Genomic DNA, 25556 nt, shown 5'->3' on the forward strand with positions numbered 1-25556 from the left:
GTACCTCCAGATAAAGTTCATTAGTTAATGCTGTGTAAAGGAGCCATGAGATCTGGAAGGCTCCATGCAAATTCCTCCCTTGCTAATTATCTTGCAAATTATCCCTTCCTGCTGCAACCTCCCTGAGCCCGTTCCATATGAGCCACACTTGGTTTGAAGTGTAGGCCTCTTTGTTTGGAGAAAACCTGTTTTATCAACTCCCCCTGCCCTGGACATGCCTGGTTTAAACATCTTTTAGTCACAGATTTTAAAGCATAATATTCGTGAGTATCCATAATTTCACTTACAGCATTGTTACATATATTTTATAATGATATTATTGACTACTGTGTTACTTGTTTTCAAATGATCTCTCATAAGGCACATTTTGTACAAACATTGCAGTACTATGTAGGGTGCGAATACAGGGGTGCCTACGGTCACAGAGACACTTTATCATGAAATCTTCTTCAGTTTTTGAAAGGAACAGGGAATGCAATTCCATTAAAACATATCAAAGGAAGGTTGTTATTGTATTTTTACAATTTTCAGTTCCCTTTTCACAGTTTCTTACATTTTTTCCTTAATCATCGTCTCCTGTCAATTTTCTCTTCTCTTGAACATAACTGTTTCAGATATTCCCTGAAGTTTGCCGGCATCTTTCATAGCAAAATGTTTCGTCTCATATCATATTTCATTTTCTAGCATAGAATTTAATAAACAGCTCTCCTATTTTTATTGTGTGGCCACTATAAGGCATAAACAGTGGATTCTGCTCAAAAGAAGAGAGATGGGTTGTTTTATTGTGCTATAAGAATGATTAAAACAAAAAGTCCTGCAAACTGATTGTGACCTGTCCATGCCTAGGGTAGCCACCTGAAAATGCTAAGATCAGGGCAGGCTGTAAAAGGAGAGCAGATTCTCCCAACACTAGTGGGTGACGCTGAAGTCAGACTTCCCAACCAGCCACGAACAGTGCTTCTGGTTCCCCACACTGGTTATCAAGAAGCCAAAATAAAAATATTCACAGCCCCCTTTACTGCATTTCAGTCTCTGGCTCCCAATCAGCCACTAGGTCCCGTAAAGAGACCAGTTATTTAAAACTCTGTGCTCTTTACCAAAAAGGTTTCTCCTGACCCCAAAGGGTCAGCCACATTACCAGATCAATATAAGTTTGGATCTTACCCAAAATATCACGCTGCCAGCCAATCCTTTAGTAACTAAAACTAAAGGTTTATTATAAAAAGAAAGAAACAAACTATAAGAGAAGTGTTAAAGGATTAAAGCAGTCACATACATACAAATAACTGGAAAGTCCATATATATAAGGTTTCTAGTAGAATTGTGGAGTTTGCAGGCTTGTATAGTCCCTCTGGTATACATCCAGTACCTGGATGGGTCTCAGTCATTTGTTTCACAGCTTAAGTTCAGTTCAGTTGTAGATTAATTGATCCAGAGGTAGGTGAAGACTGACTGAAGACAAATGGATGGGGTGCAGCTGCCTTTTATGTCCTTTGGCCTTTGCCATGAGTGACTGGAAACTCCTCAGGTATATCCCTGGCTTCTCTCCCTGGGCCCATTGTACCTATGAATTTCCTTAATGGACCATTAAGCAGGATAGTGCTGCAGCCATCCTGTCTGGGGTGTCACCCAGAAACACAGTACAATATGAAATACAGATTAAAACATATCCATAACTTCCATTGCACACATAATGTATGAACATAAACATTATCATCTTACTTAGCACATTATAGCCTTTCTAACGGTACCTGGCATGGCATATCTCACATGAATTATATGATTCTGACGTATTCCAGCGTGACACTGGTCAAATAAAAATCTCTTAAAAATTGATCCCAAGTAGCACGTGTTGTATTTTTTAAAGAGTAGTGCAGTTTAACTTATCTTAAATTGTTTTAAAAATTGAGGTGTTAGAGAACCTTTGAATTCGGTCCCTGATTCTGTCCTAGTGAAGTCATGGTAAAACAACCATTTGCTTTGGTCCCAGATGCGGCCCAGTTGCCCTGATCAGAGGCACTGCTCAGTTGTCAGTACCTACTATAGGAACTTTAGAAAGTCCACATGCTGACAAGATAACTATGATGTACTTAACTTTTAAAATATTTTAATGATTTCTCTTCACCAAAAAGATATATGTGATTTTTGCTTCTCTTCTTTCTCCTTCTCTCTCTCCGCAGCTGAAAGTGAGTGGAAAGAATCTGCTTAATGTCTGCAAGCTTGTATTTAAAATTAGTAGAAATGAGAAAAATGATTCTCTCATTCAAAAAGATGGTCTATTGGGTATGTATTCCATTTTACATATACTAAAATAAATGTTGAAATACAGTAGTAAATTACTCATCCTTCAAATGGTAGGGGAAATTATGACAGCTAACATTTGCTGTAACTGTATTCCCCACTTAAAAAATATGAGCACTATGGACATGATTGACAAGTATGGAGTGATGTGCAATTCTGTTTTTCATTTGTGTCATTTTAAATAAAACTTTATTATGTGTCTTATTAACTTAGGCCCTGCGGACACTTCACACACATGATTAACTTAGACCACTAGTAGTCCCATTGAAGTAAATGGGACTGCTCATCTCCTTAAAATTAAACGTGTGTTTGCAGGATTGGATCCTTAAGCCAGATCATCCCTTCCAGTTGTAAAACCCATGGGAGAAGTCTCTGGGGAAGTAAAACTCCATAAGGAACTCAGTAGAGTTCAGACACTAGGTGTCACAGTTAAGGGCAACTGCACCTGTATTCCCCCTCTGTGGTCCATCTACTCTAGGCTTCCGGCTCCTCAGCCAGCACCTCTTTTGGAGAGAGATGTGTGTCTTCATCTCTTCTGACTGAGTTATTTCCGGGTTGAACATTTCCCTAACTGGACTATGACGTCCTCAGCAAAGACTGTCTGCCTAAGTAGGCCTTCTTTGCTTCTCTCTTGCCAACAGTTATAAGTTACCAGATGGTTTTTTTCCTAAGCGGGCACTTTTATTCCTAAAGTACAAACATTATGAAGAAAACATATTAAAACAATTAAAGAACCTACATGCTTGCTAATAAATATACCAGAGATCACCCTCTCACTCCAACAAGGGCTCTGGTTGGAAATCAGTCCCTCAAGCCCTGCATAGGGTTTTTATTTTTAATATGGGTACAAGTTCATCACAGCTTCAACTCAGAACCAGAACCCAAGTCTGATGGGGCCTCAGTGGGCCAAAGACCTTCCAATTCTTTCCTAAGGCTTGGGAGCCCCTGGACCAGAGGTTCTGCCACTTTGAAGGATTAGAAGGCCCTAAGTCATTCTTAACTGAGACTATTTAACTAAAAATCCTTTCCTGGTCTGTTTTGTCCCTAGAAAATCCAGTTTGAATCAGTATATGTGAGCTTCTCTCCAGGTGGTGATGGTAGCACTGTGGAGGTGTTAAAAACCTGAATGAATTTGCCTATCCCTCAGACGCCCCCACACAGACACTCTTCTTAGTTCCTGGAGGGCTGTGATCCCCCTTCCTCACGGAAATAAATAGTCCTTCAATAATACATAAACATTTGCATTTTTAATACAATGAATTCATAAAATACTTAAACTTAATTTAGTAATGTTTAACATAATTCAATAAGATTTGTCCAGGATATTGTCATGTTTGTCATACTAAGCATTGAGATTCTCCAGAGATCAGATAAATGTAAGAATTTGGATAGACAGACAAAGCATATCTGTGTGAGCATCATTGTTTTGCTTTTGGTCCCATCTTCCCAGGGCTTTCTTCATTACTTTGTTAAAAGATGTGGGTTTTACTCTTTTTTGTTCTTTTGCTGGAAATAGTTTATGACTTTGGGATTGATTTGTGGATGGAGGAATGGCTGATCATGAATCAGGAAGACTGATAGAATGTTTTGGAAAAGTTTTTTCCCTAGTGATTTATTTATTTATTTATTTATTTAATATTTTACTTGTGTACAGAATATCTACAAAAATTATTAGAACAAATGCTGAAAATGTCTGGAAACAGAAATGAATGATAGTTTTTTTTTAACGGATTCAGTTATTTAGAAATTATAAAGGTTAAAAAATTGACCTCAAGTTTGTTTAATAATCTAGTAAGAAATATCCTCAATATTCTGAATATTTAGTTTTGAATGTGAGATATGGAGGAATTAGTGCTAGATGAAAATGATATTTTAGTTACATTTGCTCCTTCTGTTGTCTCTGCAACAGCAGTTAGCTAGCAAGATTAAGCTCAGTCCTATGCTGACATTATTGATAATGCTGGGGTATAGGGAAGACTGCAATAAAAAGTCATTGATTTTAAGTGCCTCAGTTTTTGGGTGTCCATTTTAAAAGGGCCTGATTTTTAGATAGTGCTGAGCATATACTCTCTGAAAATCAGGCCCTTTAAAGGTTTCTCAAATTGAGCTCCCAAGAATTGAGGCACATACAATCAATAATCAGTTTTGCAAATCTTGCCTACAAAGCTTGTATATATGCTGTTATACTTCAATAATTACACGTGGTTTCAATCCAAATACTTCATTTGTCCAGCCCATTTATGAGAAAAGTATGATAAACACTGTAACCTCAGTTTTCTTTTGCAATTGTTAATCTTTTTAAGGATTTAAGTAGTTCAAATATAAATATTAATCTTTCTAAATAATTATATTCTTTTTAGATTCTTTGTTGGAGATCCTGAGATTTGAAGATCTACAAACAAACAATGAGGCTTTTCTGTATTGCATGGGAGCAATAAAGTTTAGTTCTGGAAATGCATTACTCCTTAATGAAATGGTTAACAAAGGAGCTGTTGAAATACTATTTCAGTTAATGAAGCAGATTAATAATATTAAAGAAAATGACACAAGTTTCTCCAACTTGGGCCACCTATTAGTCCAGGTCAGCATTTGTTTTTATATCTAAAAATATAAATACAAACTCCAGGGACCAAATTAAAATAAAAAATTAAGTTAAAGCAAATAAGTTATGCTTGTTTACACAAGAGAAAACTGGCCTTAAGTGTATGTAGACGTCATTTAAAAATGGCATTGTCATGAAGTTGTTCGTGGCCAAAATTTAGGTTTTGTAGGATGTCTTTGTTGTGTGTAATTTTTTAAAAAGTTTTTTAAAAACGTTTTTAAAATTACAGTGTGCTGGATGAAATACCAAAACTAGAGAAAGACAATGATCCCTGCCACAGGAGAGCATTTTTTTAAAAAAGAAAGCAGGGAAGAAAACTACTGGGCTTGTTTAGTCTGCAGATTTGATAGCAGCCTTTAACTACCTGAAAGGGGGTTCCAGGGAGGATGGGGCTAGGCTGTTCTCGGTGGTGGCAGATGACAGAACAAAACAGTTGCAGGTTTTTTTGGTGAAGCATTGGAAAAAGAATCTCCAGCAGGGAAGAGAGTATAATGCCACATCTTTGCTTGGCAGATTAATGTTTGTACACTCCAAAGAAGCAATGTGTTTTAAGGAGACAAAAGATAGTTATAATATTCAATCTACTGACAAATGGTGTATTGGGAAGGCAGGAATCTATCATGTTCCAACACCTAGTGATGACCAGCAAAACAGGCCCTTTGCTGTAGGGGGATAGGAATCTTCTGTCTAGCAGATATAGCAGATAAAATACGTGTTCATAGCTTGATCTGATCTTTGCATAATTACTTCCCACCGTTTCACCACACACACATTATTGTTGAGGAGTTATCCATGTTTTGGCTGCTTGCGTTTCTTTCTTGGAAATAAGAACATTTTGTTTAGAAAAAGGTCAACTGTATTAATCAATCTGGAAATATGTACATTGAGCTAAACTTTGTCACCTTGTCAGTGTCCCACTAATGTGAAATGATACACTTATGAAGACTTTATTATATTAAGTGGTAGATTTTTTTCTACTGTTTAACAAACAGTTGCTTTCACATTTGCTGAAATTATATTACAAGACTTATGACAAAGTCAAAAATATGTATGGTATGATCAGTACTATGTAACAATGGAAGCTATTTATTTCAGTGGACTCCTACTCATGAATGGATAGTATGGATTTTCAGAATAATGCACATAGTTTGTATGTGAATAGTGAAAAGCCTGCAATTTTAAATAAAAACAAATGGTATGGCTACTAAATTTAATCCTGTGGTAAACATTTTAGACTAATGGCTTGTCTACACAGGGACACTCAGGAGAATTAATCTGAATTAACTACAGGTATGAAGGTAAAGTGAATTAGTTAAACTGCATTAAACTAGGACAGCCCAGCTCTCTGGTACAGGCTCTATAGCGGCATAGCTACAGCAGTATATCTGTGCCGTTGTGAACCATATTATAGAGGCAGACTATAATGATGGAAGGGCTTTTTCCATTGCTGTAGGAAATCCACCTCCCTAGTTGATGGTAGCTAGGTCAGCGAAAACCTTCTTCTGTTGACCTAGCTGTGTCTACTCCGGGGGTTAGATCAACATAGAGTGCTCAGGGATGTGTATTTTTCACATCCCATAGCACCATCGCTTTGTCAACCTAAGTTATAAACATAAAACTCAGAATTAAATTGACCTTTATTCTGTTAACTGATTTAAGGTCACTTTAAAACTGAATGGAGTATGCACACAGAGGTTTAATACAATTTAACTAATACAATTTAAATTCACACCTTCAATTAACTCTAATTAACTTTTGTGAGGTTCCTCTAAGTCTTAATATATTTACATCAACCACAAATTGTTTTTTTGAAAGCTCAAAACTTTTTCTTTGGGATTACAACATGGTTTTTTGGACATAATGATTATCCAAACTATTTTCAGATTGATTGTTTGGGGACATTTTGATGATATCATATTTGATTTATATCTTTTATGAATAATGTAAATTGTATCTAGTGTTCCTTTAAGAGAAGTTGCACAAACTCAGTACCTCTATGTAATAGTTCTTTAATTTTGCTTCTAGTTTCTTTTTAGATGATTCAGGTTATACATTATCTACTGTATGTTTGCAGTGTTGTTGTAGCCATGTTGGTCCCAGGATATTAAAGAGAGAAGATGGGTGAGGTAATATCTTTTATTGGACCAACTTCTGTTGGTGAGAGAGAGAAGCTTTCCAGCTTACCCAGAGCTCTTCTTCAAGTCGGGGAAGGTACTCAGTGTTGCAGTTTGTACTTTTCCTGAACCTGAAAAAGTGCTCCGTGTAGCTTGAAAGCTTGTCTCTGTCACCAACAGAAGTTGATCCAATAAAAGATATTACCTCACCCACCTTGTCACTCTAATTATGTCAGTTAAAGTTGATAGTATGTTATTACGTCAACTAATTCCTGATTACGATTTTGACATTGTCAGTTTTATCAAGGGATTAATTTAATTGCAAATACCTTTCCAAGAGGCAGCTTGGTAAGAGACTGGGGGTCAGAGTGATTTCTATTCCAAGTTTAGTTTGTGTGATCTTGGACAGCCGATTATGGGTATGAAGGAAGGGCTTAGATTCAGAGAGAAATTGTGAAAGGTGAGGAAGTAAAGAATCATGTACCAGTTCCCAGAACTATCCAGACACTTCAACTGGCACTTTTTGTTGTAGCACTTTTTTTTTGTTGGGTGGGGGGGGAAGGACGGACAGGGGATGGTTGGCAATTAAAGCAAGCCTGAATTTGTATTTTCTACCCATCAGTTTTTTGAATGCTCCAAAAAATCAGTTCATCCTTTCTCTGAAAACAGAGAACAGTTATTGAGAGCACACAAGCTTTTATGGTGTTTGTTGGCTGGCTTTGGCAATAGCAGTATAAGGTATCAGAGATGTGAATATTAGCATTGAGCAGAGAGAGGCAGAAGTTTAAGTACAAAAATCTGTTCTTTTGAACCAGAGTTACAAGAATGATGCAGGAACAACATTTGTGTGTTGTATAGATATAGAAAGCTGATACTGATAGAATCTTAAGAGGAAAAAATATCAAAGTAATGTCTAATGGTAAAAACAAATGACATACAAATTTATTTAATCTCTTTGGCCCCATTAGGTCTGAAGCTACCCACTGCTTTTCACTAATGTGTTTTGCTTTTTGCTTAATGTCACTCCATATACCACTTCTGAATATTTTGGAATGGTAAAGCTACTTTATTTTTTTTCTCCTTAGAAATGTAATTTTTTCTGTTATTTGCATTCCTTACACGATTTGCTTACCTCATAGTACTTGATGCATTAAAATATGTGATTTCTGATTCTGGGTTTGAATGAATTACACAGTCATCATGGAGAAATATTTTCTGTAATCTTTGTGTTTTCAGGCGTAGACAGAGACAGAAAACTTTTCCTATGATCCACACCCAGAATAATAAATGACATTAAATAGTGCTCGCACCACTGAATGTAGTGAAAAACCAAATATTCAATGACAGATACAGATGCAGTGAGAAGTCCTTCCAGCAGTACAGAATCTGGAGAAGTCCACAGTGAACCAGATGAGTTAGGAGGGAGATGCATCAAATTATCCACAATGATCAGTGTGGCTAGTAACTGCATTTTGTTAGCTGGTAACACAAATATGTGGATTTATTGGGCCCAATTCTCTTGCTTTGACTGTGTTATGGTATGTCACCAGATGGTGCTGTTACACATAGTCTTCATAGTCTACAGGATTTTTTTCTTTTTAGCATGCAAACAAGTTTTTAGTCTTTGAAGAAATTAGCTTTGTTATGCAATGGTCCTTTGACAGAAACTCAAAATATAATTTAAAAAATGCCTGTAACCATAATGTTTACTTTTACTTTGGAAATTTTATGTAATGATTATAGCAGAGGTCTGTGTCTTAAGATCCACCTCTGAGCCAATTAACCTATTCTTGCTCTACCTATTGCTCAGTTTACCCATGTATAAAATAGGTATGCTAATACTTACCTCATCTAGGTATTGTGATGCATTACTGATTAAAATTTGTATATACTTCCAAGATTCTTGGATGAAAAGGACTTACAGAAGTATTCGTTTTTTTCCTTAATAAATAAATAGTAAATATTTGAGTGTGAGTTCACCAGTACTGAAAATCTGCAGTTGATCAGCTTTGTCTCCCACTTGGCAGACAGAGAGACAGGGAGGTGGTGGGCAGGCACTACATTTTAATGATTCTTGGAGCCAAATTGTATGCACGCACCCCTGCATAAATCATGATATCTATGTGAAATATTTATAGCATCTCTTGCATTGCCTGTGTTACCTATCTGGGTAGCCAGTTCTAGACTGAGACTTTTAATTTGGAATCTTCAACTTTTTATAATGTATGTTAATGGATTTCATAGGGAACAGTTTGGTTTATTTTTCCAGGCATATATGCTTCTACTTACTAGTAAATTTCATCAGGTGTGATGGTTGTTATATGCATACTCAAATTTACTTTGCTTTCTCTGTTGACCACTTTCTAGTTGTCTTGGCCTTGTAGTCCTACCTTGATGTAGTTCACTTTTGGGTGAACAGCATTTCCTAAAATGTTTCACAAAGACCGAATTGTTAGAGAGTATCTTTCTCTTTCTGAAGACTGTTGCACAATGCATTGCATATTATCCAATGATGTTAAGCATTTGTTTGTTATGTGTAAGAATCTTTGGCTAAGTAAGGACTCAGCTCTTTCTTTTGAGCATCATGTTGAATATGTGGTTTATACTTCCTTTTCTCATCTATAAAGTACAATTAAAATTCAGTGGATGTTATTCTAGATTGGTCCTGGACCTGTCTGTGTGTTGGGGGTAGTTTTGTTTTTTTTAACAACCCCTAAGTTAAACTGCTGTAGCACTTTATTGGTGGCCTGCCTGAGAACTTTGCACAAAAACCATTCAGTGTGAGTTCTGCCACCAGAATTTTAATTCACACTTAATTGACTCAGTATGTTGTTTTATTTTCACGTTATTTGTTCTGTATTGCATTTAGTTTGAAATTTCGTGATTTCATGATTTACAAAGGAATCTTTGTGTCTGAGTTTTCTTAATACGCCAACATTAATTACTTGGAATCATTGGGTTTTCCAAAATATGGGATTAAAAGCTGATGGATCCCTAACTACAATTATTTTTCACTCTGAATTTGGTGTGTACCTCATGATTAGTTCTGAAATATAAGCCCTTTTAAATCTACATATAATTCTCCTCTCTGTACCATTTCTTTAATCCGTTTGAGAGATTGTTTGCCTCTCCTTTAGGTTTTTTTTGTTTTAAAGCATCTTGAAATGCGTTTGCACTCTGTGACCTTTTTGTATTTTATATGCAGTATCATAATCTTTTTTACACCACATGGGGTTTTTTTTTACCATGCTATATTTGCATTTTAAAAAAAGAAGACTGGAAGAAATGTGGGACATGAAGGTTAATCTAAGGAGACTATTTAAGGAGTGAATATTGCAGAAAATGCACACTGAAAATGTAATTCACTCAAAGAAAAATTACAAAATATTTATCAGAAAAGATAAGCAGAAAATGAGTCAAACACAAGGAAGGTCAGAGAATGGCAGATGATTTGGCGGAGAAACTTGTATAAGATGTTTAGCAATCTCTGTTCACAATCTGGAGGAAGAGCAGGAATAATAACCATGAAGAACAGTGATGAGCTTCCAAACTTATGTAAGGAGCAAATCAAGAGCTGTGATAAGCACTTTTGTATTTCTTAAATTGTCCAGAGCACAGTATAAAATGTGAATACTTTGTATTGAACTTGCTACTATTTGAATAAATTTCACACACTCAGTAGAGGCAACAAAAGCAAGTATCTTATTGTTCCTATGATCATAACTAAAACAGGGAATGTAGCATTAGAAATGTGGAAAACTTGTTCCAAAATCTAAGATAAATGGTAAGATTGTAATAATATTAGAGGAATAACATGTATAATTTTTCCATTTGAATTGACTGCTATCAGTATATCCAGATAGTGTCAAACTCTGTTATGTTACTGGGGTAAATCCAGGGTAACTCTCTTGAAGACATAACTGTTTTTCTCCACTGTAAATGAGAGAAGATTTTGTGTTGATTAAATGTTTACAGTAAAAGAGGGTATTGCAGATTTGAAATTGATTACTGTGAATCTTATTGCCTTCATGAATGTTGTGATGTTTGCTGATGGACCACATGAAAGTTATTGAGGAACTATGGTACTGTACACTGTTAGTATATTCCAAGAGCATTTTAAAATGTACATAGAAGGGTCAAGATTTTGTATATGAATATAAAGTGGTTAAGAAGTGGTTTTTCACTGAAGGGGACAATTTTATAGAGAGGTTTAGCTAATATAGAAAAAATTGATATAAAAATTTGATACAAACTGGACTCTGCTATGAAACAATCATTCCTATTGTATTTTTTATATCTTATGCCAATATGTGGAAATTTACTATTCTTGTTCTAGTACATAGGAGGCCATATTTTCAAAGATAAGTGTAATGCAGATTCCATTAAAAATGTACGTGAAGTTATTGCACTCACCAAAATCCATAAGTGCAGTTGTTTCCAGGCATACTTGTTCGTATGTTATTGCGCATGGCTCCCAAAATCTGCAGTGTTTGTAAGATGCTATTCAGTTTGTTCTTATAGTCCATCTTCTAGTGGGACAAGAGAAACTAGTCTTATTGTCCAATACATTAAAATGACAAACCAGATAGCAGTAACTAATTATCACACCAGTCATGATGTAGAAATATACAATTAAAAATCCTTTTTCATAGAACATAAAATGGACAACCATCTGTGAGCTTGAGTGTAGGCTCCAGCACAAGTAAATATGCATGAATATATGAAAACAGAACAAGCCCATGTTCTGGCATGTAATAACTTATGCAGGTATGTTCTTACAGCAATGCATGATAATATATTATGGATTAGTTCGTATGATGAGCACCTCTGTAACATAATGCAACAGACTGATGGACTAATAGTATGTGTAACCAAAATAAATAGCATTGTGCAATAGACTTCAAAGCATAGTGGCAAAAGGTTTGATTGGAATAGTACGAAAACTAAAAGTAGTCGTAAACTAATAATGAGAATTCATTTATCCCAATGGGAACTGAAATCTAAATCAGAATTGCAGAAATGTCGTCATGTGGCAGACTCTGCTCAAGTGATGTTATGGGGATGGCGGGTAAGAGAGAAATAGAATTCAAGTCTCTCTTCCTCTTGTATTATTTAAGAGACAAAAACAAAGTAGAAAAGAGATGATTTCAAATTAGATTAGAAACAAAATGCAGAGTCAGTGAAGCAGAGGGATGCAAGGATGTTCTAGATGGTAAGAGCTGTGAAGAATAAAGCTTTTGAAATGACAGCAATGATGTTGTGTGGAGGGATAGAGAGGAGGTCAGTGCTAGATGACTGACAGGATGAAGGAAGTAGATAAAGAATGACAGTGTATTTTACTTTATCCTTTGTAAAGGCCTTTAGGCCAGTCCTGTGTGTGAGGAAGGGTGAAAGTCATCAATGATGTTCCAATTTAGAGAATTTAACATTTTGTGACAAAGGTAGAAATAGAAACCCTTTCTATACAATTACATTAGTGTTCACCAATACTGTTAGGTACTTCCACTGTATATGCAGTGCTTTATTAAGAATGTTTTAATTCTCCATAAATGTGTTTTCTCAGAGGTTAGTTCTTTTCTAAGACTGACTCTAAACATGGCATCAGTACAGATACATACATTGAAAAGTTTTTCCTTTTCTTTTTTCTTTAAATAATCAGATTCACTGAAGAGTACACACTGCAGAGTGCAATAGTTGTGTGTTTTATGAAGGTTTATAGCTTTTATTCTCTCTTTTGTAGCAGAATAAAAAGTCCCATTTGATTTGATATGACAATAAAGTCTTTGTTTAAAACAGTACAGTAGGTAGAAGCTGCGCAAAGATAACTGCTTATCCGGTTCGCTGTTTATTATCTTCATTTTTCCATAAAGCATATACTTCATATTGCTGAACAGACAATTCCATTTAATGAGAAGGTATTATATGTCTAGAGTTTTGCTGACTGAAACCATGTTAAATAGATAGTCTTTGCGTCTTTTTAGCTTATATATAACTTTAAAAACTCATTTTAGAATAAGGAAAATCTGAGGATTTCTTCCTGTATTTGCTTTAGTATAAATGACCTGAATTTGAATTTTTCCATACATCTCTATTTAAATAAACATTTATGCATAATCACCTATATGACCCCAGCATTTTAATACTGTTATCTCAGAAGAGCATCAGATAAAGATCCTTAAAATATGCAATCAACATTTCACTCTATTTTCATTGCTAGAAACTGTACGTAGTCTTTTATGAAAATATTTTGGCTTCTCCGTAAACTGAAGACCCAGACTGTGTTTGGCTTTTGTGCTTTTGGATGCAGATTGTGGCCTGTCCCCTACATGTTAATTCTTTGATCTTTTCCTTCAAACAGATTAAGTTTTTTTTAAATGTACTGTTTACCAGTTCATCTTACTTTGCTGCTATAACTGTTACATGAAGTTGCTACCAAAATATTATTATGTATTGAATGGAGGCTATATTAATTTACTCTTGGTCAAAGAGGACATCTCCAAAATATCCAGATGTGGATTTCCACAATACCTTACAAATTCTACATCAAATAAATATATGTTAAGTATCAATAAATATTCTGCATATGTATCAAATAGGCAACTTTGGCTCAAGCTTAAAATCATTTGTGGCTGTGTGTGTGCATGCAAATTTCAAAAACCATTTTCGAGGGAATATTATCATTTGTTGTTGTATCTCCATGGACTGTGTTTTTCTCAGTTCTCTCATTTTTAAGCCAGAGCAGACAAAATCAGTAGTTTATAAAGGGGACTTCCAAGAAAACATATACAGTTAAGGCTAAATTACAGTCTGGGTAATTGTGTGTTGCCTACTAAATTCTCACTTCCTTTCCTAACCAGTCATATAGTCTTAGTGTGCATGTCTTAAGCAGTTGCTTCATTTCACTCAAATCGGCTGTATGATATTGGGGTATGGAAATTATTCCAGTATGTACAGTGAGTGAGACTAGCAAGATTTGGCCAAAAGATTGCAAAAATCATGATGATAAAATGGCATTAAGAATGTTGTTTATTAAATAATGTAAAAAATACCACAAATTAATAATGCTAAGTACGTGACTTAAAATGGATGGGCTTAAATTAAACATTAAGGGGTCTGTTGTGGGAACAGACTTGTGTGGGGCACAAGCTCAAGTGTTGGGCAGTGCTGAGAAAGCCCCTGAGAACCATCCAGTGTGAAAATAAATTATCACTGCTACCCAGCATTGTGTGGCATGCACTTCCTTCTGAGACTAACCAGCACTACTAAGTTGTGCAGGAGGGGTCAATGGCAAGATCATGACATGTCTCCTCCTTGCCCTCTTTGGGGTGGCTAGCCATGCTACCACACACAGTCCTTGCATTCAAATGAGTGCAAGGACTGCAGTTGTCCCCAGCCCTTGTATGGGGACATATCTCTACTACCACCGTCTCCTCCTCCTCCCTTACCCCCACAGTGAAAGATAAACTGGCCTTTAAAAGAAAAAGTTGCATAGAAGGCACAAGACTAATATTGATCTTCCTTTTTTAAACATTTATTTTAACCTATATAACTTACATGCTTGTGGAAGCTCTAACACCTTTATTGTTATCAGAATGCCAATTTCTAAGGTGGTATAGGTGGCATCTGAATTTATTAAATTTTCAAAAGCACATGACTTCATAATATACAATTATATAATTTATTAATTTTAAATATTCTCTCTACAGCTGACGGCTACTTTGCGAAACTTGGTTGACTTACCTTTGTCAAGATGCCAGCTCCTGTGTAGCAGTGCAGTTTCAGAGCTCTGGGTGGTGCTGGAGCAGCGTATGAATGATAAGGATATATGTACCAATATTGCCAGGATATTCAGGTATGTATGCATCACTGTTTCAATCATCAAAAACTCCCAAACTCTTGGGGTCTGATCCTGTACCCACGGAAGTCATTAGTAACTCCTCCATTGACTTTATAGAGGGCTGTGTCAAGCACTTGAATTTGAAAAGACTGACTTTCGTTAAATTGCTTGTGAAAAGCTTAGGATAATATGGTATTTTTATAACTTTTTCTGTATTAATATTCATAAAACTGTTTATCATGTCCATGCAAACCTGGATTGTTTTCCCTTTAAAAAATATTTTGTACCACTGTAATGTGAAAATTTTTGTGGGCCTATTTTAGATTTTATTGGGTAGGATGCCATTTCCTGTCTTTTGAAGACACACAAATTATGTTTTTATTGTTAGTAATCTTATTTTAATTCTTGATTTTAAAATGAACAAAAGAGAGGTTATCTTCTGGTGTTTACAACTCCAACTGTATAGCAGGATTGGATTTGCATATGCACAAAAATATGTGACATGCAGGGACATTATTACTTCAGCCATCACAGAGCATTCCAAGAGATTAGGTTGTCATAGATGGAGCCCTGTTTGTGCAGGTGAAGCCAGCTGGTTAGTTTCCCCAGCAGAATCTCATTGTTGCCCAGGGAGCTAATTGGCCGTTCCCCAGGAGGATATGGTGCTTGCCATGGAGATCCACCAGAGGGTCTCTAAGGTATGTTTACAATGCAGTGTAAATCCAGGGTTTGAACTCAGTTCAAGCTAACTCCCCTTCTTCCTACATGCAAATCATGGTAGCCCAGGACCTGGACCTAGGGTTCCAGGATTCCATCATGGTGGAGGATCTGAGCTTGAGTAAAGCTGGGACCCAGGGTTCAAGCCCTGTTAATTTGCAATGTAGATGCAGCCTCACTGGACTTATGATCTGGGAGTCTGCTAAAAGCTTCACAGTGCCACGGCCAACTTTCTTTGTCCTCTGGACAGTCTAGTTTGTTGGACAGTCCAGTTTTCCCACACTGCACCATGAACAAAGGGCAAGAGCAGCCACATTTTGGGAGGGCACTAGAAATTCTGGAATATGGGTCTTTGGAGTTGGGCCCGCATAATACAGTGTAGATTCTGGAATCCCAGATTGAGATCCAGGGTTCCACAATTCCTAACCTGGGGTTACAAATGAGCATAGACACTCAAGCCCTAGGATAACAAACCAAGAGTCTGTGAACTCAAGTTCCACTAATCCTGGGTTTACATTGCAATGTAGACATATCCCTAGAAAGTATCTTGTTTAGTATGTATGAGACCTTTGGGCCTCATCTTCCTAGGAAATAAAGATGTGCTCTTAACTCAAATTAGCTAACTCTAGGTAAAATCCTAGTGAAGACAATGTAGTTTGTATTTTGACATGAGTTAGCAGCTTGAGTGTAGCTTTTACACAGGCCATTCTGCCTTGTCTTTACTAGGATTTTATCTCAAGCTGTAGAATACATTGATTTATTGATCACTCCCAACCCCAACAACTGTCTAGTCCTTGCTCTCTAACTGACAAAGGCACCAATTCATAAAGGGAGCATGCCACAAGCAACAGCTTCTAGGTTCTGCCCTGGTTTCCTCTCCAGCCTTAAAACAGGCAGAGCCTGGCTCTTTGAGATTTGTGCAGAGCGGTTTCTGTGGGCTTCCTGGATAGGGAAAGCACAAAACACTTCTCAGCCCTAGTTCCGTATCAGTTTACTCCCCTCTGTCTGTGTAATCTGGTCCCCAAAGATGAGTCATCTCTGGAGTTTTGGTATGTTTTTTGTACATTTACTTCTTCCAGGGAGAGGTTGTTTTCTTTGTAGCCTGGCAAGTTGCCAAGAAAGTGTGGCTGCTGAGAAGACAGGAGCATTTCCTAGACCATGTCTATGATTCAATACAGATGCAGAAATAGATTTGTCTTGTTTAGAGTTTCTTAATTCTTCATATATTTTCTTAAACCTGCCTCTCTTATTTGGATGCTCTGGTGGTATGAAGCAGCCATAAAACCAAATTAACCAGCTACCTTGTAACTGCATAAGAGCAATATCTAAGGGTATGTCTACACTAGAAAATGTAAGTCAACCTATATTAGGTCGACTTCTAGCCACCTGCGGTGGTTTATGTCCACACTACCCTCCTTGGGTCAGTGGTGCACGTTCTCACCATGAGCACTTCCACCAACCTAAGCAGGGCAGTGTGTGGAGCTGATAACCTGGTCTCTGAACTCCAGTGGCAGCTTCCTGCTGGGAGTGTGGATGACCCACAGGCTGTGGCCTCCCGGCGGGCTACCCCCCACCCGCTCCCCATTCCTGATGGGCAGCGGAGGAAACTGCCCGGGCTTCTCCTCTCCTGGTTATCCGCTGGGAGACAGGGGAAACCACCCAGGGCTTCTCACCCACGGGGAACAGGGTTCAGCTACACAGTGCCTCACCCTAACTACACTGACATAAATCTTACGCCTCTCATGGAGGTGGAGTTGTTATGTCGGTATAGTAGGGCACTACATTGGCAGGAGGAAGGCTGTAGTGTAGACACTGACATAAGTAGATTGACCTAAACTGCCTTATGTTGACCTAACTGTATAGTGTAGACCAGCCCTGAGTAGCATAGAACACAGAACTAAAGGCTGTTCTGTTTCCTCTAACATTATTATAGTCTTACCATTTATCTTTCCCAATGTGTAACATAAAATTTAGTTAGGTTCTTTGTACAGAATTAATGTTTTCAAATCTGTTTTGGTTATTCAATTGCCTGGGCCCATAAATATTATCACCTTTTGTAATCTTCCTTGATTCTGCAGATGTTTGCAGGTACAATATTAACTGGAAGTAAAGGGTTACCCGGTTAACAATATAGCTGTAATTCTTGTAGGCTAAAATGTGCCTTTGCTCCTCTTTGAACCATTGGGATGAGGGGTGCACAGATATAGCAGCCTGAGGGAGCTATAACGTTGGGTCAGATGCAGGAAGAAAATGTCTTGAAGAGTGTTGGGAGGAGTGTTCCTCATCCCTGCTGGTGAAAGAGTAGCACTGATAGAACTATATTGGGCACTAGCAGGCATGCCAGAAGGAGTGATATCCTGTCCTTGTCTCAACCTGGCTTCCCATGCAGTCTTGAGGCTAAAGGCCTCTGCTTAGTGCTTAAGAAATAATACTAGTGTTGGCATTCATGCCTGAGCTAGCACATGGGTTGAAGGAGACTCCCCGGGCACTCTTCTGTCCCCATTGTACTGGCACAGGAATAGCTAGAATTTTGTTAACTGTTTGTATCACACATACATGATAGTTTGAATGCCAATGAATTTATAGTGACATGTAATTCTCTCATGTAACTGTCTGCATGTATCTGTAGTAGAAGTACTAGCATTTCATTCTGTATGTTGGAAAAGGTTACTTTGAGATTTGAAAGTAGAATGAACTATTTTTTATTTTGCAGAAGAAATAAAATGCTATTATTCATATACATTTTATTTTTGTATGTTTATAGCAAACTTTCTTCCTACAATGACTGCTGTGCCGCTCTGGCAGACTGCTCCAGATGTTATATCTTACTTTTAGCCGTTCTAAATAAACACCAAAAGAAGCAGGTCAGTGTTTTCATCTCCTGCTTTTTATATTTTAATCTGATGTGTCCCTGTTATTGTGTGTATGTAAGCCCATTTTCAGTGACCTATTTTCAGGCACATTTACAAGATAAAAATTTAAAACAGTTGACAGCATTTCTATATTATTGAAATGGAATCATTTAGATTAACAGGGCAACGGAGAGGACAGACAGTTGATTAACTTGTCTACCCTGAGCACACATATAAGCTATTCTCTGAATACTTATATTTTTTCCAAGGTTTTAAGTAGAAATAATTTTTTTAAAAAGCAAATGGTTTATCAAATAGCAGAAGTTTTTCCACATTTAAAATTGCTAAACTTTGATTGAGAAATCACACACTTCAATTGTGGAAGAAGCTACAACTTCTTTTTATTAAATATCCAAACAAACTATCTAAGGATACATCTACGCTGCAATAAAAAAACTCATGGTACTGAGTATCAGACTTGGGTCAATTGCCTTGGACTCACGAGGATCGAGCTGAGGGGCTAAAAATTGCCTGGGCTCTGGGAACCTCCTACTTTGCAGGGTTTTGCAGGCCCGAGCCCGAACATCTACGCTGAAATGTTTAGCACCACAGTCAGAACCCTGCGAGCCCGAGTCAACTGACCCGAGCCAGCCGCAGCCATACCACGGGTCTTTTATTACAATACAGACACACTGCCGAGTATGGATTCTTATTACGCTTAAAAAACATGCAATACCTTCTACCAAAGCAACATAAAATTCTTTGAAACATACAGCTAGAAATAAAAGTATTTGGGATTTTTCATATCTGAATGATTGGCTAGAATTATGAGAGTATCCTGTTTATATGTCATAATAAATAACTGGTTCATAAGTAAACACAAAACGTCTGTTGCCTGAGAATGCTGAGATTTTTAACCAGTCATATTTCTACTTTTAATAAATAGCTCTCATCCCACTAGATCAGCTTTGTTTTTGCATGTTAAGCACTATCTCTACTTTATCAAAATATAATTTAGTAAGCAAATTAACTGTTTACTGGAACAGGTTTATTTCTATCTTGTGATGATTGTGTGTGTGTGTGTGTGTGCGCGCAGAATAATTTTTCCTTATCATGATTCTTATATACACACCCACAGCTGTTAGTTTTAGGTTACTGAAGCCCTGCACTGACAGAGAGGGGAACTGGATGATGTAGCTATATTCTCTAATATTTACAGTATTATAAACATTGGAGGTGTGAAAGTACATGCAAGTTTTTGAAGTGCTTACCAACCTCACTCTGTATAATACTGAGAGTTAGTGAGTTTATAGATCAGCTTTTATCTGTTTTTAAAAAACCCACCCTCACAACCTAGCAAAGCTGTCTGTGGGAGGATAAGCAATGAGAGTACCCATGAGTCAATCACAGTATTGCCAGTCCCAAGCATTCAAAACAATGAGGCAGGCCTCAAAAAATTATAAGATTGGCTGCAAGTTGTGAGATTTTTTTTTAAAACATGTTTTGGGATTCTTTTTGTCATTTGGTTTCTGGGGTGTTAGTTTGGTTGGGGTATTAAGCTTTTCTTTACAATCTTGAGGGCTAGAAAAAACTTACTTTTAAACAAATGAAAGGTGAGAGTCATTCTCAAACAAGTAATCAAATCCTTTAAGAAAAACACCAAATGTCATGATGACTCGTGATTAAAAATGTGAGAACTGGAAACACCGCAGTTATTGAGCCTGATAAGCAGCCCTTCTCCTAATCACTTGACTGCTCTTAGAGGATAGGAAGGGTTTGTTAGGAGAGTTAAGTTGCCAAGATTCACATAACTACGTGTGTTGTCATCTCACATAAGAAGGGAAATATGTGTGAGTTGGCAAGATGGATCTTCAGGGATGAGTAGGGAAACTCAGCAGTCCCATTTTTAGACATGTAACTGACCTGCTCTCCTTGGTGCCTTCTCCACAGCTGTTTTTGGTGTTTGTTGGTGTGAGGGCTTGGGAGAGTCTTTGTTGGCTCTGTACCTCTCAAATGTCTTGCACAATGGGCTGCCATGAATGCTTGCCTTGGGACTCAGTGTCCTGTACGTTGTGCCATGTGTACTTTCCCCAAGCTTTCAGTTGTCATTGGAACGGTGGTTGAAGCTGTTTTTCCTCTTGTCTTCAGAGCTATTTGGAGAGGGAGAAGACCACAGTTCCTCCTCTCAAGCTCCCTTGCCTCTCACATGTATTTCTTCTTGAGCTGCAGTTGTGTGAAACATGGCTTTCTCATGCTGCTGAGCTTGTTGATCATGGTGATAAGCCACAGGGAGGCCCTCTTTTAAAAAAACAGGAAGAAAGCAGATAAATGGGGTGACAGTTTCCATACAATGACGTGTGTGTGCAAATATAATTAGAGACTGATTTTGATCTTATGCAAACACCTCACCCCCACCCCTTTTACCCAGCTGAAATTATCGGGTCAACTTTATGAATAGTTTCAGGTTGGCCAAAATGGCATGTGTTAGTAAACAAACTATATGTCCAAAAAATTTCACCCAGATCTAGTTTTAATACTTTCTAAAGAGGCAGTGTCACCATTACCCAACTAGCTGTCCCTGGACCCCTGACTGCTCTCTCTGGAATGCACCCCTAAAGATGACAGGCCTTTTCCTTTCACCTTTCTCGGGGTGGAATCTCTCAATTCTCCCACTCTTCAACCAGGTCCCTGGGCTGACTGTGATCAGACCCTGCAGGTATCTCCTTTGGGGCTGTGACCAGTGGTTAATGCACAGTGACCAGACAGCCTTCTCTAAAACAAAAGAATGCTTATTTTCAACAGTAGCAACAGAGCTCCACATAACAGAGGGTTTGAACACTCAAAGCTGCCCATAGGCCTTTTTCACTTACTACCCGCTGAATGGTAACCGAGTAGCCCAACTTAGTCGGACACTCCTGCAGGGTCTGTCTTATTTCCCTCTGCTCTTCCCAAGAAATCCTTGAAAACTGCCTCTCCCATAATCTCTAAAATCACTTTTTAATTGTTTAGTGTCCTTTTGATTTTAGGTTCCAGCCTGGATAACACAACTGTGGAACTTTTGGCTGGAGCCTGTAAGTGGGATCTTTACAATTAAATACTCTGTCATAGCGTCAGAAGGGACCACCAGATCATCTAGTCTGACCTTCTGTAATCATTAGGCCACCAGCACCACCCAGCACCCGTACACTAAACCCAACAACCAAAATTAGACCAAAGTATAACAGTGCTCAGTATTAGACAATTATGTGCCACAGACAGTGAATAGGAGGGACCAAGGTGGACCAGTGCCCAAGGCTCTACAATTGCTGGGAAATCGGTTAGACTAGATGACCCTTGTGGTACCTTCCAACCCTGTGATTCTAAGTAAAAGGTACTCATATAATCCTGGCAAGTGACCCGCACTCACACACTGTAGAGGAAGGTGAAAACCCCCCAAGGTCACTGCCAATCTGACCTGGGAGGAAATTCCTTTTCAGCTTTAAACATGGTGATAAGTTATATCCTGAGCATGTGAGCAGGAACCAGCAAGCCAAGCATCTGAGAGAGAGAATGCTTGGTGTCACCTCAGAGCCCAAACCCTAGACCTCCCTGTCCAATGTCCCTGTCCCTCCCTGTCTTGTCTCCTGATGTGTTTGTCAGGAGGTGGCTTATCTGCACCCAATGTTTGGCCTTCCTGGCCATTTTTCCAACCACCTGCTATTAAACTGAACCAGTCTATGCATTCAACTCCCATTATTGCTACCCATATTCCTTACAACAGACAACCATATAAAATATTATATAATATTCACAGATTAATACAAGCAATCCCATGTCTTCCACAAGGGCTACTAATGCTACAGTTGATTTTATAGAAGTGCCTATCTAATACTCTGGGAGCATTATTAGTATTTTTCCCTGCTTTAAGGCATCTCAGTCCTGTGATATACTGATTTTTTTTAATCTATTTCTGTTGTTTTGTCTTCAGCTGTTTTTTTCAGTGATGACTGTCATTGGCTGTATATGGAGTCTCTATTTTAAAAAAATATTTTGGGTTAAGATAATTTTTTCTCCTTGATCCTTAAAAGTTTTATCATTTTAGGTCTTTTGTTTAAACTCCCTTTAAAAAAAAAACCCACAGCACACCAGTTTAATAAGTGATTATGATGATTGATCATTACAGAGCCAAGAACTCATAAGATTTTCTCCTGAGCTCTGCATGTGTGTGTAAATGTTATTCTAGAGATATACTAGCTAGAGCCTGATAAATAACTCGTGTTGATTTGATTCTCTTATATTATTACCTTTTGCTTAGAAAAAAGATGTTCCTGGGACAAACATTCTGAAAAATCCCAAGGGAATCTTCATGGTGATTAATCTAAACAGCCACAGAGGGTCTCCCTTTCCCTACAGTATGATGGTTGACAATATGCCTGGCAAACAATTTGCGTAACTTCAAATATTGTAGTCATGATAATGTTTGCTTTTTCTACAAAGAGATGTTGTAATAGGAAGATTCAAAATATATGCTTTTGACACATGACTGGCTTGGAATATGTAGTGCTCAAAAATACAATCCAAACTGTCTCACCAGCTGATATCACATACCTAGCTATTACTCAGATACGACTGATAACGTCTTTAACTAAGAGGGCCATATGGTTAGTAACTGCTGTAGTAAGAGGGTGAATGCAATCCTTGGAGTATTCACCTGAGTATCAGGACATGTATATGTATACCTCTGTATATAGTATTGGTGAGACCATTATTGGAATACTGTGTTCATACTTCAAGAAGTATTCTGAAAAATTTGAATGGTTTCAGAAAAGAGCTGCAAGAATGATTAGAGATCTGGAAAACATGCCTTATAGGAGAAGAAGCTCAAACTATTTAGTTTATTGAAGAGAAAGTTAAGAGATGACTTGTCTGATAATAGGCAACTCTTCAATCTAGCAGAAAAGGCATAATGAGAGCCAGTGATTGGAAATGGAAGCTAGACAAGTTCAGGCTACAAATAAGGTGCAAATTTTTAAGTGTGTCAGTAATTAACTCTTGAAACAACGTATTCTGGGACATCCATAGTGGATTCTTCATCACTTGCAGTCTTTGACTCATGGCAGGATCTCTTTCTGAAAGATACGCTATAGCTCAAATAGAAGTTTTGGCTTGATGCAGACATTGGGTTAAGGTCCTATGGCCTGTGATTGCAGGATCTCAGACTAGATGATCATGATGGCCCCTTCTGGCCTTCAAATCTATGAAATGTTCGATTTTCCCCTCTAGCAAGAATGCCTTTCTACTACTGCAGTGAAGGATTTTTCTCTCTCTCTGTCCCTTAGGGCTTGTCTTCACTTACCTCGGAAATTCGGCGGCAGTAGACCGGAGTTACGCAAACTACACAAAAAACTTGCGTAACTCCCGTCGACTTCTGTGCTTCTGTTCTGCGCGCTGTCTTCACTGCACTGCACCACTTGAGAAGGTGGTCTTAATACGTCGATTTCTGGATCGACTGAGCGGGTCTTCACTGACTGCGCAGTCAATCCAGAGAAGTCGATCTGATGGCGGTGAATTTGCTGCCGTCAGTGAAGACATAGCCTCAGTCTCAGGTGCTGAAATAGGAACCTCTAGTGATTTCCCACCAAAAAATATCCTCCAACCCTGAACCTTTTTCTTTAAGGTGCTTCATTTGCTTGATTTTTGTCATGGTTATTTTTAGTAAAAGTCATGGGCAATACACAAAAATACACGGATGCCTGTGACCTGTCTGTGATTTTTACTAAAAACAGGGTAACAGCTGGGACCTGCTGAGGGGGACGGATGGGGTGCAGTGGCTGGGAGCTGGTGGGGGCGGGCACAGCGTCTGGGAACGGAGCTGCAGGGCCTGCTGCCCGCTCCAGGGTCCCCCCACAGTGACTTGGGGCTGCAGGGTCGCCCTGCCACAGCTGGAGGCAGCGGTGTTCCCGGGGCCCTCTGCTGTCATGGATAGTGGGGACCTCAGAGTTTACAGCTGCCGAGGGCAACGGAATGACCCTGGAGTTCAGAGCTGCCGCAGGCAGCAGAGGGACCCCAGGACTCTGTTGTCCCCCTGCTGCCTGTGGCTCGGAGTTGCGGGGCACACCGCCTGCTCTGGGTTGGGATTCCAGGGTCCCCCTGCAGTGACTCAGGACTGTGGGATCCTCCTGCTGCCCCTCACAACTGGCAGCAGCGGGGTTCCTCTGCTGCCCACAGCGGCTGATGGCTGCAGAGTTCTCCCATGACAGCTGAGAGTTCCAGGGATCCTTTCTGACAGCTGCTGTGGGCGGTGGAGGGACCCCAGAGCTCAGAGCCACTGTGGGCGGGGAGGGACTCCAGAGCTCAGAGCTTGCTGCGGGCGGCAGAGGGATTCCGTATTTCCAAGGTCCCCCTGCTGCCTGCAGCTCAGAGCTGTGGAGTCTCTGCCGCCGTTGCCGGCTCAAAGCCAGAGGTACTACTGCCCGTCCTGGTGGACAGCAGCAGGGATCTCTGGCACCTGTGGCGGCTTGGAGCCCCTGCAGCCTGTGGTGGCTTGGAGCTGGGTGGTCCCCACCATGGCTGAGAGTTGCTGTCCTCCCCCCCCCGACCCATCTGAGCTCCGGGACCCTTGCCGCCTGTGGTGGCTGAGAGCTCTGATCCTTACAGCCCCCAGAAGCTGAAAAGGTCTCTAAAAGTCACAGAATCCATGACCTCCATGACAAAATCTTATCCTTACCTATAGGATTCTTTTTCCCTATCTTTTTTTTTTTTTTTTTTTAAAGCTGTTTTATTTTGCGTCACTGATTATTTCTGGGTTTATCCTTGAATTTTCACTTCTGGCATGTCACTTCAAAATGTGTCCTAAATGTGTTTGGAAAAGTTTCCTCACAGTCTGACATGACTGTGGTTTATTTACCCTTTGGGCAGACTGTCAGGTCTTGAGGAGAGCACACTCATACCTTCTTTCAGAGAATAGTTTGCAATGCAGAAGGTCAGATTCATTAGTGCTGGCAAAGTGAAGCGTAAATTTACCCTACCTTGTACCCAGTGCATAAAGTGAACCCTGGGGATTCAATCTAATTGGTAGACCACAGGACACTTTTACATATTCAGTTGTGCATTAGCACCAAATATGTACACACATTTGGAAGATCCAAAGCACA

The 25556-nt window shown here is 38.8% G+C and overlaps 1 protein-coding gene across 3 annotated transcripts in view; it reads left to right on the forward strand.

The window, feature by feature from the left end:
• Positions 1–25556, forward strand: part of ARMC2 (armadillo repeat containing 2) — a 134775-nt gene that overhangs the window by 79626 nt on the left and 29593 nt on the right. For 2 of the 3 annotated variants that reach the window (XM_067546567.1, XM_067546569.1), the window contains 4 exons: positions 2181–2283; positions 4662–4882; positions 14724–14869; positions 18336–18435. In XM_067546567.1, coding sequence (XP_067402668.1) covers positions 2181–2283; positions 4662–4882; positions 14724–14869; positions 18336–18435 — 570 coding nt within the window. The remainder of the gene's footprint in view (positions 1–2180; positions 2284–4661; positions 4883–14723; positions 14870–18335; positions 18436–25556) is intronic. The other variant, XM_067546568.1, reaches the window with a different exon arrangement.

The sequence above is a fragment of the Emydura macquarii genome, unplaced genomic scaffold (assembly GCF_026122565.2).
Source record: "Emydura macquarii macquarii isolate MOO-44397 ecotype Brisbane River unplaced genomic scaffold, CSIRO-AGI_Emac_v2 contig_1146, whole genome shotgun sequence".
NCBI classification, from domain to species: Eukaryota; Metazoa; Chordata; order Testudines; family Chelidae; genus Emydura; species Emydura macquarii.